At 35.5% G+C, this 14788-nt stretch overlaps 1 protein-coding gene across 1 annotated transcript in view; it reads left to right on the forward strand.

The window, feature by feature from the left end:
- The window catches only part of LOC128986766 (muscle-specific protein 20-like), a 30933-nt gene extending 17582 nt beyond the window's left edge, over nt 1-13351 (forward strand). The window contains exons 2-6 of the mRNA XM_054407281.1: nt 4046-4127; nt 6727-6856; nt 10460-10580; nt 11705-11821; nt 13028-13351. Of these exons, the coding sequence (XP_054263256.1) occupies nt 4046-4127; nt 6727-6856; nt 10460-10580; nt 11705-11821; nt 13028-13102 (525 nt within the window). The 3' untranslated portion in view covers nt 13103-13351. The remainder of the gene's footprint in view (nt 1-4045; nt 4128-6726; nt 6857-10459; nt 10581-11704; nt 11822-13027) is intronic.
- The last annotated feature ends 1437 nt before the right edge of the window (nt 13352-14788 follow it).

Below are 14788 nucleotides of genomic sequence, written 5' to 3' on the forward strand. Positions count from 1 at the left end.
CATGATATTTTGACTTTTACTTGAAGGAAACTTCCAAACAAAATGTACTTGGCGATGGCGATATCTTACTCTGGAATCTCTCTTACTTTGCAGTTGCAGTTTAGCGTGTAATTTACACGAAGTTACTATCTAAACAGAGCTTAGTTGGCTTAGCTAAAAAATTACAAGTTGAACAAGTTTCAAGTTATTGTCGATTACAATTCTTCATTGTATTTCATGAGTTCTTACTGTTCAGTTCTTAGTTTTAAGGTTTACAGACTCTGGACTAGTTTGAAAACGCTTACGTATTGCATTCGCCTAAACATAGTTTCCCAAGCAAATTTCATAATGTTGTGAAGCGTTTCTGCTCTATATTTTAACAATCAATAATGTAAAGTGCGCAATTAACTTTTTTCCGTAATGCATGCCGACCAAAACTTTAAAGATAATTTAGATCTGCCACCAAAAAGTACTTGTTAAATGAGAAAGAATATAATATTACGATTCAGTTTATGTAGAAGGACGTTTATTTAAAATAAAAACTTAATGAAATGACGTAAAAAAACTCTTGACGATGTATTTTTGGGTTTGGTCTGTTAATATCCCTTATGTCGGTTACTAAACTTGGTTGGTTTTACAAAACTCACTTGTACAATATTTTGCGAATATAAGTTTTTCTAGTCGATAAGGGTACATTTTTGTGTTTGGTTTAAAATACTTTATTTATTATTGCATAGTTTTTAACTACAGAAATGCATCCAATTTTCCGAAGCTGAAGATGCGTCAAATCTCAACTCAGTCCATCCCCAAGAGGTTAATCTTTATAAAAAGATGAAAAACAGCAAAAACAACATAATTGTCAGACTGTTTTCAAATACATTTACAAAAAAGATCATTATGTAGCGAACGCAAGTAGGAAATGACTAACTGAGTGGAGCCGCTTCCACAAGTCAAGGTGGCAACAACAACAATTAATGTAAACTAGAGAAACAAGAGGTATGTGCTGGTGGCTGATGGGTATGCAACGCTGCTAATATGTGGCCGCAAGACTTGGTCTGGCAGATCTCCATGAGGTATGTGCTGGTGGCTGATGGGTATGCAACGCTGCTAATATGTGGCCGCAAGACTTGGTCTGGCAGATCTCCATGAGGTATGTGCTGGTGGCTGATGGGTATGCAACGCTGCTAATATGTGGCCGCAAGACTTGGTCTGGCAGATCTCCATGAGGTATGTGCTGGTGGCTGATGGGTATGCAACGCTGCTAATATGTGGCCGCAAGACTTGGTCTGGCAGATCTCCATGAGGTATGTGCTGGTGGCTGATGGGTATGCAACGCTGCTAATATGTGGCCGCAAGACTTGGTCTGGCAGATCTCCATGAGGTATGTGCTGGTGGCTGATGGGTATGCAACGCTGCTAATATGTGGCCGCAAGACTTGGTCTGGCAGATCTCCATGAGGTATGTGCTGGTGGCTGATGGGTATGCAACGCTGCTAATATGTGGCCGCAAGACTTGGTCTGGCAGATCTCCATGAGGTATGTGCTGGTGGCTGATGGGTATGCAACGCTGCTAATATGTGGCCGCAAGACTTGGTCTGGCAGATCTCCACGAGGATGACACGCGCTGGCTGTTGTACTCTCATATTGTCCTTTGTTGAAACAGGGATGTTCAACATCTTGACAAGTTGATGGAGTTACTTATTCAACCACCATGAACGCCGTCATTTGGCGGTGTATAATCTCCAGAACATAGGAGCGACTTCTTTGATGGTCATATTATGCAAGTTTTGGACCAGAGACAAGTAGGGATCATTATATCCTTGTGACATATAGTTCAACTGAAATAACTAAACGGGATCCAAATTACTCTCATTATATTAGGAACAAAATCACTATACTATTTATTTCCCGCATTGTTTCAGATATGCAATTACCGTTCCTTTGTCTTATGTAAAAGGGTATTTAAATATAACGTCCCTAAAATGTCATCCTTATTTCCATCACGGTAATTTCTTCTCTAGAAAGTGTCATATTCACGTTTTAACAACGATAATACAAATATGTAATTAAATTTTACGTCTACTATAATAGTACTGTGCTCAAAACCAAGGGGTTTGTTCAAAAGATCATTTCTATAAATGGTTGTAAATTATAGTAGGTAATGATTTATAGCACTCAAAAATCCAAACCTTAATGTTAACAAAACTGCGGAATAACTCGTCTATGATACCATCAAGGTGTCGGTGTTGATGGTTTAAAATGCTGTGGTTATTGAAAGTAGAATCTTTTTTTCAACACTGGATCCACCATTGGTGGATGACTACTAATTAAATTAGCAGTAGAGCCATACCCCTGCAAGGGCCAGAAATATCTCCCCCCATATCTACAAAAAGATTGTCCCTCCCTTCGTTACTGTCGCTCAGTCGGGTGATTTGTCTACGTCACTGTCTGTGTACGAGTATAACCTAGTCAATTTGGCTATTGAAAAATAGAATGATAATTTAAAAAACGTGATTTCTTAGTTATGATGAAACCAATGACGATAATTATGTTGGTATTCTAGTTGTGCTTGACAGCATTGTACGTGCTTAGTAGTGTATTTTTTTTATTTAGCGGGACAACAAAATAGTTTGTAAAAATTAATCATACTTAAAATTAGATTATAAAACATAACCTTTTGTCAGTGCTCAAATTTCTAGCAACCTATATACAGGAACTAATTTATTTATATAGCTAACTATAATTCAATCTAATTAATACAGTTTCAGTAATCATAAAGTAATATAAAGACAGTTTTTGTGTTTCAAATTCACACGTCAGAGCCATTTGCCAAGAGAAATTATTCGCAACATCACATAAAAATTGGTTTAAATTTGTTAAACCAGATAAACCGACGCCAGGAGCAGCGGCAGCGGTGATGACATACGAGGTTGTCGGAACGAACGTTTACTTGTACAAGCAGAGTCTAAATATAGGTCAGAATATCTTAAGTTGCTAAAACCAGGTGTGATGAAGAAATGGAAATGGCGACATTAATCATACGGTAGTGCCAAATACGGTTCCGGTACAGCAGCGATGGCGGGAACACAGAGGCAACATTGCGCGGGAACCAAATGTGTCGAACAAGAGTGCTTCTGTGATGCATTGTCCTTCATTATTGTATCGCCTTTGGTGTGAATAGGCTAGTGAGCGCGTTTGTGTTACAAGAGAAGAACATCTCTTTTATTCTTAATTCCAAACTTAGTTTTATACTCAAAATGAATGGTTTGAACAAGTGGTCGTTGATGATTCAGTCGAAAGACCAGGTTCAGTAAAGAATGCTCGTCGGCGTAGACAATTACTTCATTCATTTAAAAAATAGTTGATTTGTTTTACGTGTATGAAGTATTGGTTTCAGAATATTGTGAGATATCATTGAAACAGTCCATCCCACATTACGTTATGAAAACGCCCATTATATTAAAATCAAGTTTTTATACCTACTCGGAAATATTTCTTCTAGTTACAACTTCTATATATAACATATACACTTTATACCGTAGTTCATTCCGCTATTATTCTTTTACCTCTTGGATTGAGTTTATTCTGTTTTATGTTAGAAACTAACTACAGCATGGTTGAATTATAAAATGATGAAACCCTAACACTTCAGTACCAAGGTGTTTCATACCACAAAATTTCTCACAACATTCACACGAGTTCAGGAAGCCATCAAGTTTGGGTATTTTAAACTTTTTCAACCCCACATACCATAATTTTATCAGCTGTAATGGTTTGGTTAATGTTGGAAATCAGCAATTACTGTAATATTTCAACCTGCAATATTTTATGACACAACGTTATGTGTTGGTGTAATCGTGCCTGTGCTTGTGCGTGTGAGTGGTCAAGTTCTGTAGGCCCTACTGTATATACAGTTCACATTGTTATTTACACATTTACACATTGAGTCACATTGATATATTATGTGATCGTGTTATCAGTTTGCTGGTAACTATTGTAGAGCGCAGTTTATTTTTTGTGTTGGAATTACTGTAGCTGCAATGACATATGATTGGTCATATTTGCAGCCCTCAGGTCGCAGAGACCCCGAGACCGAGGCCGAGGCTCAGGCCTGGATTGAGGCCGTCATCGGTCAGAGGTTCCCTCCTGGTAGGTTATACACCGCAAGTGTCACAGTGAGGCATGTCGTAGAAATAACGTCAGTGACGTAATTTTGTGTTTTTGTGTGTTTTGGCCTGCATCTGGTTAATGTGTCTGCTTTCGCTTATACTCCTGAATGTGTTTAGTCCTAAAGCACATTTCTGTTTAGTATATCTTATGTAAAGATCATATGGAAATACGAGTATGAGTAAAACCGTAGACACTTCGCCTATCTGTTCTGTGTAAAAGTTGTTCCCAGTTGAAAGTTATTCGTAAAACAAGTGTCCAGAGCATAAAATACGCAAATTGTATAACACTGGGTGTACACCAGACCACAAAGTTTGTTTGGGTAATTTCCTGTTAAATGGGACATGCTGTGATGTTGTGTGTTGTTCTATTTCGGGTGTGCTGTGTGTATGTGTATGCATGATGCAACTACATGAGTACTGTGTCACAGGCTAGTGTTGCAACATTGAAATGCAATGTAGTCATGAGCGCAAACGCTTTAACATGCATTTTCGCTGTGTTTTCGTTTGATACTGTGTGTGTTAACTGCAATTGTATTGGTATTAAATTGTCCTTTTTGTGAGTTTCCTATGCAGCGTTGACTACGTCATCGTCGTTGTTGTTTTATTGCTGTTGTTATTGTTGTGTGCGTGTGCGCTTACTGCTACTGTAACGCTTATTGTTGCTTTCAGAACGTCAAGGCCGACCCCGAGTGGGAGGAGCCGGCTCAGAGATGGATCGAGGAAATTATCGGAGAAAGATTCCCCGAAGGTTTGTTACACTGACTAAAAGTTGTAAAGGTGTTGGGGGTTTATATTCACGTCTATCTAAACAGGTTTATAGTATTGATAGTCATTTTAAACTAACATTTGTACTGTATCCGTACCAGTTTGTTTTCTTATTTTTATACATTTTGCAAACTATACTCGAGTTAATATTCAAATTTGACTTTTAATTGTTAAAAATAAGATTTAATTTGTCAAAACTTTAATAATGGATTGCTGTTATATTCTATATTTTAGATATCTAACAACTTAAATTCAAAAATAAACTACACATCATCGCTGTACAGTGTACATAGTGATATAAATAGCTGTCAACACTTAAACCAATTGCTTTTCCTACAGTTACCTAACAATGTACATGTTCTCTCACTGATTTGAGAAAGCAAAGTGGCCAATTCGCTCATCAGTGAGACAATGTTAACATTGTCTCACTCTAATTACTTTGTCTCATCCCAGATTTGCAACGAGAAGGCACGAAATAGCGAGCGCGTAACATGCAGGCAACGTCGTATGCGCGCGAAATACGTTGGCAGCACTGGCTGTAAATCAGCTGGTCAGCTGTTGCACTGTTGTATTTGTCATTTCACATTAAATGTTATATCAAAAGTTCACTTCTGTGTAAAAATAGGTTATGTTTCTTCACCAATTTATTTGTTTTATGGTAACTGTAGGAAAAGTATAATGTGCAACTCGAGTTCAAAGTACAATTTCCTCACTCGAGAAACCATTCCTCACTCGCCTACGGCTCGTGAGTAAGGATTTCTCTCGAGTGAGTCAATTGCTCACTTTTCTCACTAGTTGCACAAATAACTATTGATGCTAGAAAAATAATAAAATCCAATCAACTCCCAAACCTAAAATAAAATTCAGTAGGCTATTTTGTTGGTTGGATCTACTGTAGTTGATTGTGAACAGTGTATGCAGGGTATGTCTTTGATCGGGCATGGTTCATTTTGAACCGCATTACTAAACAATATCCATACACCCCAAAATGATCTATGTGGGTTTATGAAAAGTCTAAGTTTTGCCATTGGACACTGCACGCAGTGTAGTATAGAGTAGACGTACACGTATAAACTCGTGATACAATATTTAAGGCGTTAGACGCAATAATGACACAGCACCTATATTGCATTCTTCCAACTGAAGGCACACTGGCGCGACCTGCAGCTTGGTGCTCATCTTCTGCATGGCTCTTTATAACTAACTATTGTTATGATTAGCGACACACATTATGCCACAACTAACACTCATTTCATAAATGCTATAATGATGTTTTAGGACTAACTTTTAAAAATAATTACTGTAGCTTGACTATAGTAAAAAAACATGAATACCCCCGTCGCAGCAAAACTGCAAGACTAAGCGAATTTCCAAAATAAATGGATCAATTTTCACTAGAATATTCCCTTCAAATTCATATTTATCTCCTAAATAAATATAATTATTTTTAATGAGTACTTAAGTTTGCTGATAGAGGGAAGGTATGGGAAGTGTGTCCTTTTTAATGAAATCTTAATTGGTCATTATTAAATAATTAAATTTGTCAAATTTGTTTAAAATGTATCCCTATAAATTATGACGGTGACTAAATTTTAATTTCTTTAGAAAGTTCAATGAATTTGAATTTAACATTAAAGTTAATTCCTTAAAAACATAACAACTACAGTAAGTTATTGCCAATTTTATTTTTACTCGGTTAATGGACGTATTTTTTCTTAAAGGTTTCTAAATAATTTTTCTGGAAAATTTTTACTAGAAAAATGATTTACGGTCGGGTTCAAGGAGATGAGTACAAGACGCGTATGGTGTTACAGGTGTGCCCTACGCTCACGCGCTGAGGGACGGCATCATCTTGTGTAAGCTGATGAGCTGTCTACAGCCTGGTCTCATCACAAGGATCAACACCCAGGGCGGAGACTACAAGATGATGGACAACATCAACCAGTACGTACACATACACTACATACATTGCAATCAGTTATATAAATAAGTTCGTTACAGATTAAACTCCTCACTTTGTTGTTTCTTTGTTTGGGGGGGGGGGCGCATGGTAAAAAACAATAAACCAAAACCCTTACCATTTAAAGTTTGGAAACGTTATTTTACTGTAATGTGATGTAGCCTACACTGTGCTGGTAAGGAATGTTTGGTAAAACCCCGAAAACATAAATAAATGTGCTCCACAAAATATGTTTTTATGCAACATTAAATTTATATAAAAAGATGACAGTGTAGGGGGCTACACTGCAACCCTGATACCCCCGCAGTGAGCCTCCCCGGCGGCGCCCCCACCACGAGTGTAGCTCTTGATGCTCTCTGTTCTCCTGATACTTCGGGCTCCTCTGTGACCTCGTGACTGACAGCGTTGCTACAGACCGAGCCGCGACTACACATTTCCCGCAATCCAGGGAAACTGTATCAGGAGATCAGAGACAAATCGGGAATTTTACGGAAAAGTGTACAGAAAAAGAGGGAAATCTCAAAACAATCGAACCATATGATGTTTGGGTGATATACCCAGACTCAGAGGGGGCCAGTTGGGTGTTTATGTAATGTGATACGTAAATTAACCAATACTGTAGTTACCAAATTTAAATAAAATTATGCTTTTGATTGGTTTGGACGATCTTCCTTGATTCCTGTGTTCAATATAGTGTAAAGCGAGCTTTTAACAAATAATTGATTGTACAGTATTAAAAGGAATATTAGTTTAACTTTTTACATGGTTAATTACTAAACGCCCAGCAAATGCCACAAGAAAATAATTGTGAGAGGAATGTGTAAGAAGAAATGTTCACTATTATGCAATAATAAAAATTCTTGGTTTTCCTTGAATGTGACAAAATATGATTTAATTGAATCAAACTTGTTTACTATGTATGTTTAACCACGCTGTTATACTTACACTCAAAATTCTTTGTATGTTTTTTTAGTTCTCTAGGTAATTTCTTGTACTTGGGTCCCAATTACCTGTCAAACGTAGATGTGCTCTGCAAGGCCAGATGTGCAGTTATAAATGTTGACGTGACGTGCCGCCCTCACCACTCTACGACGGCCAAGCGTTTATTTGTGACACTGACGTTCTTCTGACTTAGATTCTGATTTACGCTTGGCACTCTGGCAGGCTAAAATACTACATGACGTGTATGAGAAGCCATTATATTTCTCTGCGATCTATTTCAATGCTAATGCTGTAGGTGAACAAGTCAATTTGCATGATTTCGTTTACGTTTTTTCAATGCCAGTAGTGACCATTAGTGGAATATTTTTGATTTTTGGTAAGGAAACTTTTTGGTCTATGCGTAGAGCTTTTGTTGTAATGATAAGAGCACCTGATGAAAAAAAATTAGTTATAAAGGTTTTTAAAAAACAGTTTATTTTTTGGTAGGTTTTATTATTGAAAATATGTTTAGTTAGTACCACTATTAATTGCTGAGATTATGTTAGTTGTTGGCTTAATACTTTTTCTTGATTTTATTCTTTGCCAAAGTTACCGTCAAAAGGGGTTTACTTTAAAAATTAGCTGAATTAGCTACGCTTATACACAATTTATACACTGATTGAGCTTAAACAGCATTTACCAATCATCCATGGATGTTGAATTGAAAGATTGCAGTGATATTTTTGATAGTGTAGTTTACTATAAAAACCTGGTATTAAGTAAATGAATTGGATATTATATTGGCACATTCACAATATCTACAAGGGCCGGTATATAAAACTTCCTATTTACTAATTCAAACATTTTGAAAAATTTCAACTCAAGCTGTACCAGATTCAGTACCTAGTTTTTTTTTTTCGAAGCTATAGATCGAACTGCAGTATTTTGTGTATTCCTGCAGTTATAATATTACGAATTGATATTAATAGTCGTATAGTCTACTAACTATCTTACACAAGCTATGTTGCCTTTTAATGTAGATTTGTTCGAAATATTAATAAAATAATAGTTGTATATTACACTAATAAAACTCAACAATATATCTCAGTTTCAATAGTTTTATTCATATTTATAACCATCTAATGTGTTCACTGTAGAATTATTTTAACAAACCAATACCTATTCCACCTTTGAAAATCATATTTTCATTTGTCGGTTATCTTTTTTTTATTTGAACATATTGTTAGGTAAAAATAACAAAGACTTACTAAACAATTGTCGCCAAAACCCTGGTATCGGGGTATAAGTTAGGGAGGTCACTGTGTTATAAATATCAACATTGCAAGGAAATTAATTCGTGTTTTAAGACAGATTTTTAAATTCTACCTTTATATTGGTCAATTTAATTATTTATTCAATCAGATAATGAAGCATATCATTAGTGACTGTAGTGTTGGTGTAGGGGTGACTGGCGAGCGTAGTAGTGTATGTGTGCGTGTGTGTGCGTGTGTATGTGGGTGGGTGGCGTCGCGGCGCTGTTGCCAAGTATAGCACAACCCGGCGTTGCCACATGACGCCCGGCCTCCACAGTATCAGGGTGTCAGGAGCAACCAGCAGCTGCTGGGGGGAGGAAGACAATATTGATTACAACCACCACCCTTCACCCCACTAACCAAGCATTGTTTAATGCAATAATAAATAAAATATTGAAACTAATCCTCAGTGCAAATACACATTTACACATTGAGGTGGATACTAGGTTTAAAAATCAAGTAAAATCACTAGGCCAACTAAAAAGGTAATTAATTACACGAAGAAATGTAAAAGGGGTTTTTTTAATATATGATTTTAGCGAATTTCCCTATAGAGAAGTAGCTATTACCGGTAAGACCTAGGCCCCCGGGACCGATTTTCTTTTTCATTTTGATGTCCCCAGAGGCCAAAACCACCATTCGTTCACATTTTTTTATATATATTTATGTGTGTGTCCGTGAACTTGAGTAATTTTGTCTGATTTTAATTAAATTTGGTTTAAAGGTGTAAGGTGAGGTAAACTTGAATGAACCAGAATGATCGGACCATGGGATTATGGGGTAAAAAATTGTTTTTCTAATTTTTGACCCTCAAAACAAAAAAAATCTCAATTTCTTTCTAAACCTTTTTAAAGAGCTTAAAACACAAATAATTCAGCATATCAAAGTGTTTCTATACGGTTATTGGTTACGGAGAAAATTCAAAAACTTTATGGAGAATATTGTAAAATGTTGTAGTTTGATTGTTTATGGATATATTTTGATAAAACTTGGCAAATTTAATTATTTCATACTAAGCTATTAAATTTTATTAAAAACACAATTTATTAGTTTCCCTGTAGCAGAAAACCTAGGTACTCGTTTAACCTAAGTAATTTAAATAGAATTTAATTGAAAATATGTTCAGGCAAATGGAAATTTGCTTGGACGGCAGGTTTGCTGCGGCTGGGGTATTATACTAAACGTCTATAGATAAAATGTACAAATGATACTACAAAATAATTATATTTTTGAGTGAACCACTAAGCTAATGTTATTATAACTTTCAATTAAAAACAAGTTCAATTAGCCTAAGTATACATAAGTCCAATGTAAATAACGTTTATAAAACTATAATAACTCGTGCAAATGCAGGTTCCACAAGGCATGTGCCAAGTTTGGTGTCCAAGATGTGGACATGTTCCAAACAGTAGACTTGTGGGAGTTCAAGAACATCAACAACGTCACCAAGACGATCTACGCCATCGGCAGAACCGTAAGTAGTTCAGAGAATGTAGGCTACACACTAAATGTCAAGAATAGAATAAATAATCTTACATACATGGACAATCTTGTAGACTAAAGAAGTTATTTTGGATAAGAAGAAGGCAGCCTAACAGGTAACATTGTTATCAAAACTATAATTAAATTATAATGTATCTGGCCCCTGAACTATTTTGTCAAGACAGGTTTATTAGGTATCTCAGGACAAAATAGTCCAACGATTTTGGAAACGAAATGTGTAAGCTGAGTAACCTCGTTGGTCTGTTTGGCGGAGGCATGTAAAAAAGTAACCTGTTACCTAACTTTAGGCAAAGAGTTTCAGACCTTACTCAGAGCAATGTCAGAACGCCTAACAGAAAAATGGAAGACACCTTACAGTTAAGTGATAAACTGGATAAGGTTAAAAACCATCTGTGCGACATTAAGGGCCAGCAGCATGTGTCTGAGGAGGACAAGAAAGAAGTGGAGGACCCTTAGAGAGTTTGAAGATGGGGCTGGAGTACCAGCTTTTTATTAATTTAAATAGCAAACGTTTATTGTTTTTCCATGTACAAATTGTACTATTACTTGTTACCTAACTGCTTTGTTTCTAACCCACTACTAAGACTTCGCTATAAAGGACTAAAGGTTTATGAATGTGTGGACAAATTATTGCTGCTTGTTAGTAGTTATTTGGCACTGAGTACCAGAGTCCATTTCGCTGCTGTTCCAATTGACATTTTTTGCATAACTGTGGAAATAATACCATTATTGATATTGATATTGATTGCAACAATTTATGGTTACCGTACATCTGAATACGACAAATGCATGTCCATGATTTTCCCAACTCACCAAGTTCCTTTCATCTGGAAGAAAAATCTTCCTATGTCTTTGGAAAAAAACTCAGTAAAATTGTGACAAATCTGAATATTGGAAAACTATACTTTTCAAAAAGCTTACTACTTGTGAAATCCCATTTGGTATTTATCTACCGATAGGAATAGGATAATATTATATTATGAAATGTAAACCTGAAATCTCCTCCCCTTGAACTATTATCATAGGCTAGATATTGTAGCATAAAGTTGTGCTAATTACATGGTCAGCTTGAATTGACTGAGAAACTGTTTGCAGTGCTACAAACACCCGGAGTTCCGTGGACCATTCCTGGGACCTCGGCCTGCTGAGGAGAACAAGAGGGAATGGACAGAGGAACAGCTCAGGGCTGGAGAGGCTATCATCGGACTGCAGGTAATACCACTACAGTATAGTGAAGTGAAGTATATCCAACACCAAGGGTTAAAACTACACGGTCTAGTCCAATGTGAAAACACTATTCTCATAACACACTAAATACTATGTTAAAAAATAAGAATGTTAAGATATTCTTCATCCACTAAAACATATAACCAAAAAACAAATCAAAGATTAATAGCAAATTTTTGCCCCCATATTTAAAAACTGGAGGTTTTGCCCCAGCCCCCAAAATAGCTTTCAGTAATCAAAATGTATATAAAATGTTTAATGTTGGCTGAAATCAATGTTGCCTAGTAAAGAGTTATTTTCTCATTCTTAATAATCATAATTTCTTTAAAATTCCAACTTAAGTTTAGAATTTAAAACTAAATGTGTAAGTCAAAATTGTCTATTGACTGAAATCCTGCTTATACTATTATTTTGTTTACATACACCAAAACTATTTACTCAAATTAAAAATTAATAACGGTTAAAAGAAAATTGTAATTTAATCTCAGTCTTGGCTCATTATTTATTTAGCAAACTATTACAATTTATTTAGCGTATATCCTTCTGGGTATCTTCATTTTCACTCTCTGTTTCCTTTTCCTCTTCTGACGACCAGGATCCTATGACTACAAAGGCTGATGTAAGGATAGCTCTGTTGTAGTCAGTTAGTCTCTCCATCATCCAAACTTGTAAACTGTGCAACAACGTAATCATATTACAACAGATTTCAGGCCCTTGAAAAAAATTTAAAAGAATAAATTTATTTAATTCTTAAGTTTCCTTAGTAACGTTCAGTTTGCAAAATATTAGATTATAAGACACTTTATCACATTTTGTACCAATGCATACAAGTACCAGGGCTTTGTTTATGATAAATAAATAATAAGTTTTTATTATTTTCCTTAAATGAGTGAAATAAAGTTCATTGTGACCAACTCCAATCGATTTTTCATGGCTAAAGGCCCCACTTAAAAGAAAAAAATCAAATATCCTCTAATGAAAATAAATTTTTGCCTATGTACGCACTTGTAATGTGATGCATAGATGGATGAAAATTACAGTATGTTGCTCAGACATTCCCACATTCCCATATACTGTAACAGTTTATTGTTATAGACAATCTGCATCATCAACAAAAAATTACCCCTGTGCATACTATGGATATAAGTGCTCTAACGATAGAATTAATTGTAATAATCAACAATGTTTCAGGCGGGCACCAACAAAATGGCTTCCCAGTCCGGACAAAACTTTGGAGCTACTCGCAAGATCCTTCTGGGAAAATGAAGAATTAATTCCAAATCTTAACAACAAATCACTCAAAGATGTCCATTTGAAAAATTGCATCCTAAGTGTCTGTAAAAATCTGGGCAATGTAACCATAAACAAAAATGTATTTATTTTTAGTCTAGGTTAGTGAGAGACTTATTTATTTTTGTATATAATGCACCATGTAAAACTAAAGAACATTTTAAACATTATATTTATCACTCATTTTGCTAAATGATCATTCTAATAAAATATCAATATTATAAATTGTATGTCTTTTTTATCCTTCCCTAAAACAAAAGCATAAAAAAGTGGTATAAATGTAAAGAAAACTTCTCACAAAGTCATTTTACCTTTAAGCTATGATGTTTATTACGTTACCTATTTTGTCATAGTTTATTTCAACAAAGCTTTATTACATTCAAGATCAGGTTTTTTTTTTTTGTTGAAGAGTACGCTAGCAAAGTTTTTGTATGTAGCTTTGTAATCACATATTTGCAGCGTCTACATCTTTAGGAAGTTATAAAAATAAAGTTAAACACCTGGGGCCAATTTCATAATAAAGTACAAACTAATATTATTAGTAAATCAGCTGATCGCCCAATGCAAATCTAATGGAAATTACAAGTTACAAGTTGTAGCTTGTAACTTGTAGTTCATTATGAAATGGGCCCCTGGTCGTATTTGAGACCATATGTTTAAAGTGTTAGATTTATCAAGCACTTTAAATATAGTCGAGAATATATAATAACCCACTTTCACTCGTGTTTTGATCATTACTTTTGGCTAGACAATAATAGTTATTTGTGTAACTAGTGGTGAAAGTGGCACTTTGCTGCACACGAGAGCAATGTTTAGGAATGATCTCGAGTGCAGCCAAGGCCTTTTTCACTCGTGTTACACATTATATTTTTCCTACAGTCACTATAAAGCATATAAATAATTAGTCTTTCAAACACTATACAACACGTTTTTATTTTCAGCTGGCAACACAAATGGTGCCCTAGAGAAAGTAGTACCCGCGGTCCGCGGTCCGTATCACTCCGCTATTTTTCCTCGGCAAGAAACGTGCTCCGCGTTTTGAGAATATAGTTCCGTATGTTTTTGTAATTTGAAGTGGTTTCCACGCCTTAAAAGAATGCTTTAAAGGTATTTTCTTGTTTATTAAGATCGTAGGAATGTTTTAAAAACGTTTAAAAGAAAAGTCCAAAAAGTTCAGAAATACCGAAACTATAAACACGAAATGACAGGTTAAATCGTAGTTATAATAGTCAATCAGCTGCTCATAGTATTATTATCTTTAAGTGTTGCCAACCTATTTTCAAGCATACACGGATTACGTGCATAGTAGAACCACGCTGTTTTATGTTGTTTCGTTGGAATCCTGATGTGCGGCAAAGTATAAACCGTACGGCAAAAACCGTACGGCAAAGTATAAATATGCAGCAACTAGCAGCTTTCTGTACTATAAACAGTACAAGGAAGCCAACTTTGTCGGGTGACTGTAGGAAAAGACTATTTATTGTTTATTAAAAATAGACAATGGAATATTTCCTTATTATAGTTAGGAACATTTCAAAACTAATAGCATTTTTTTAGGTTAGGCCTCTAAAAGTTCAAATCTTTACATTGATTGTTGTTGGTTGTAGCAAATTGAAATAATTATTGATGAAACAATAACAAATGTTTGTTTGTTTGTGTCGG

This window comes from Macrosteles quadrilineatus, unplaced genomic scaffold, assembly GCF_028750875.1.
Source record: "Macrosteles quadrilineatus isolate MER2022 unplaced genomic scaffold, UCM_ALF_1.0 Scaffold_2__2_contigs__length_208266976, whole genome shotgun sequence".
In the NCBI taxonomy this organism is placed as follows: Eukaryota; Metazoa; Arthropoda; class Insecta; order Hemiptera; family Cicadellidae; genus Macrosteles; species Macrosteles quadrilineatus.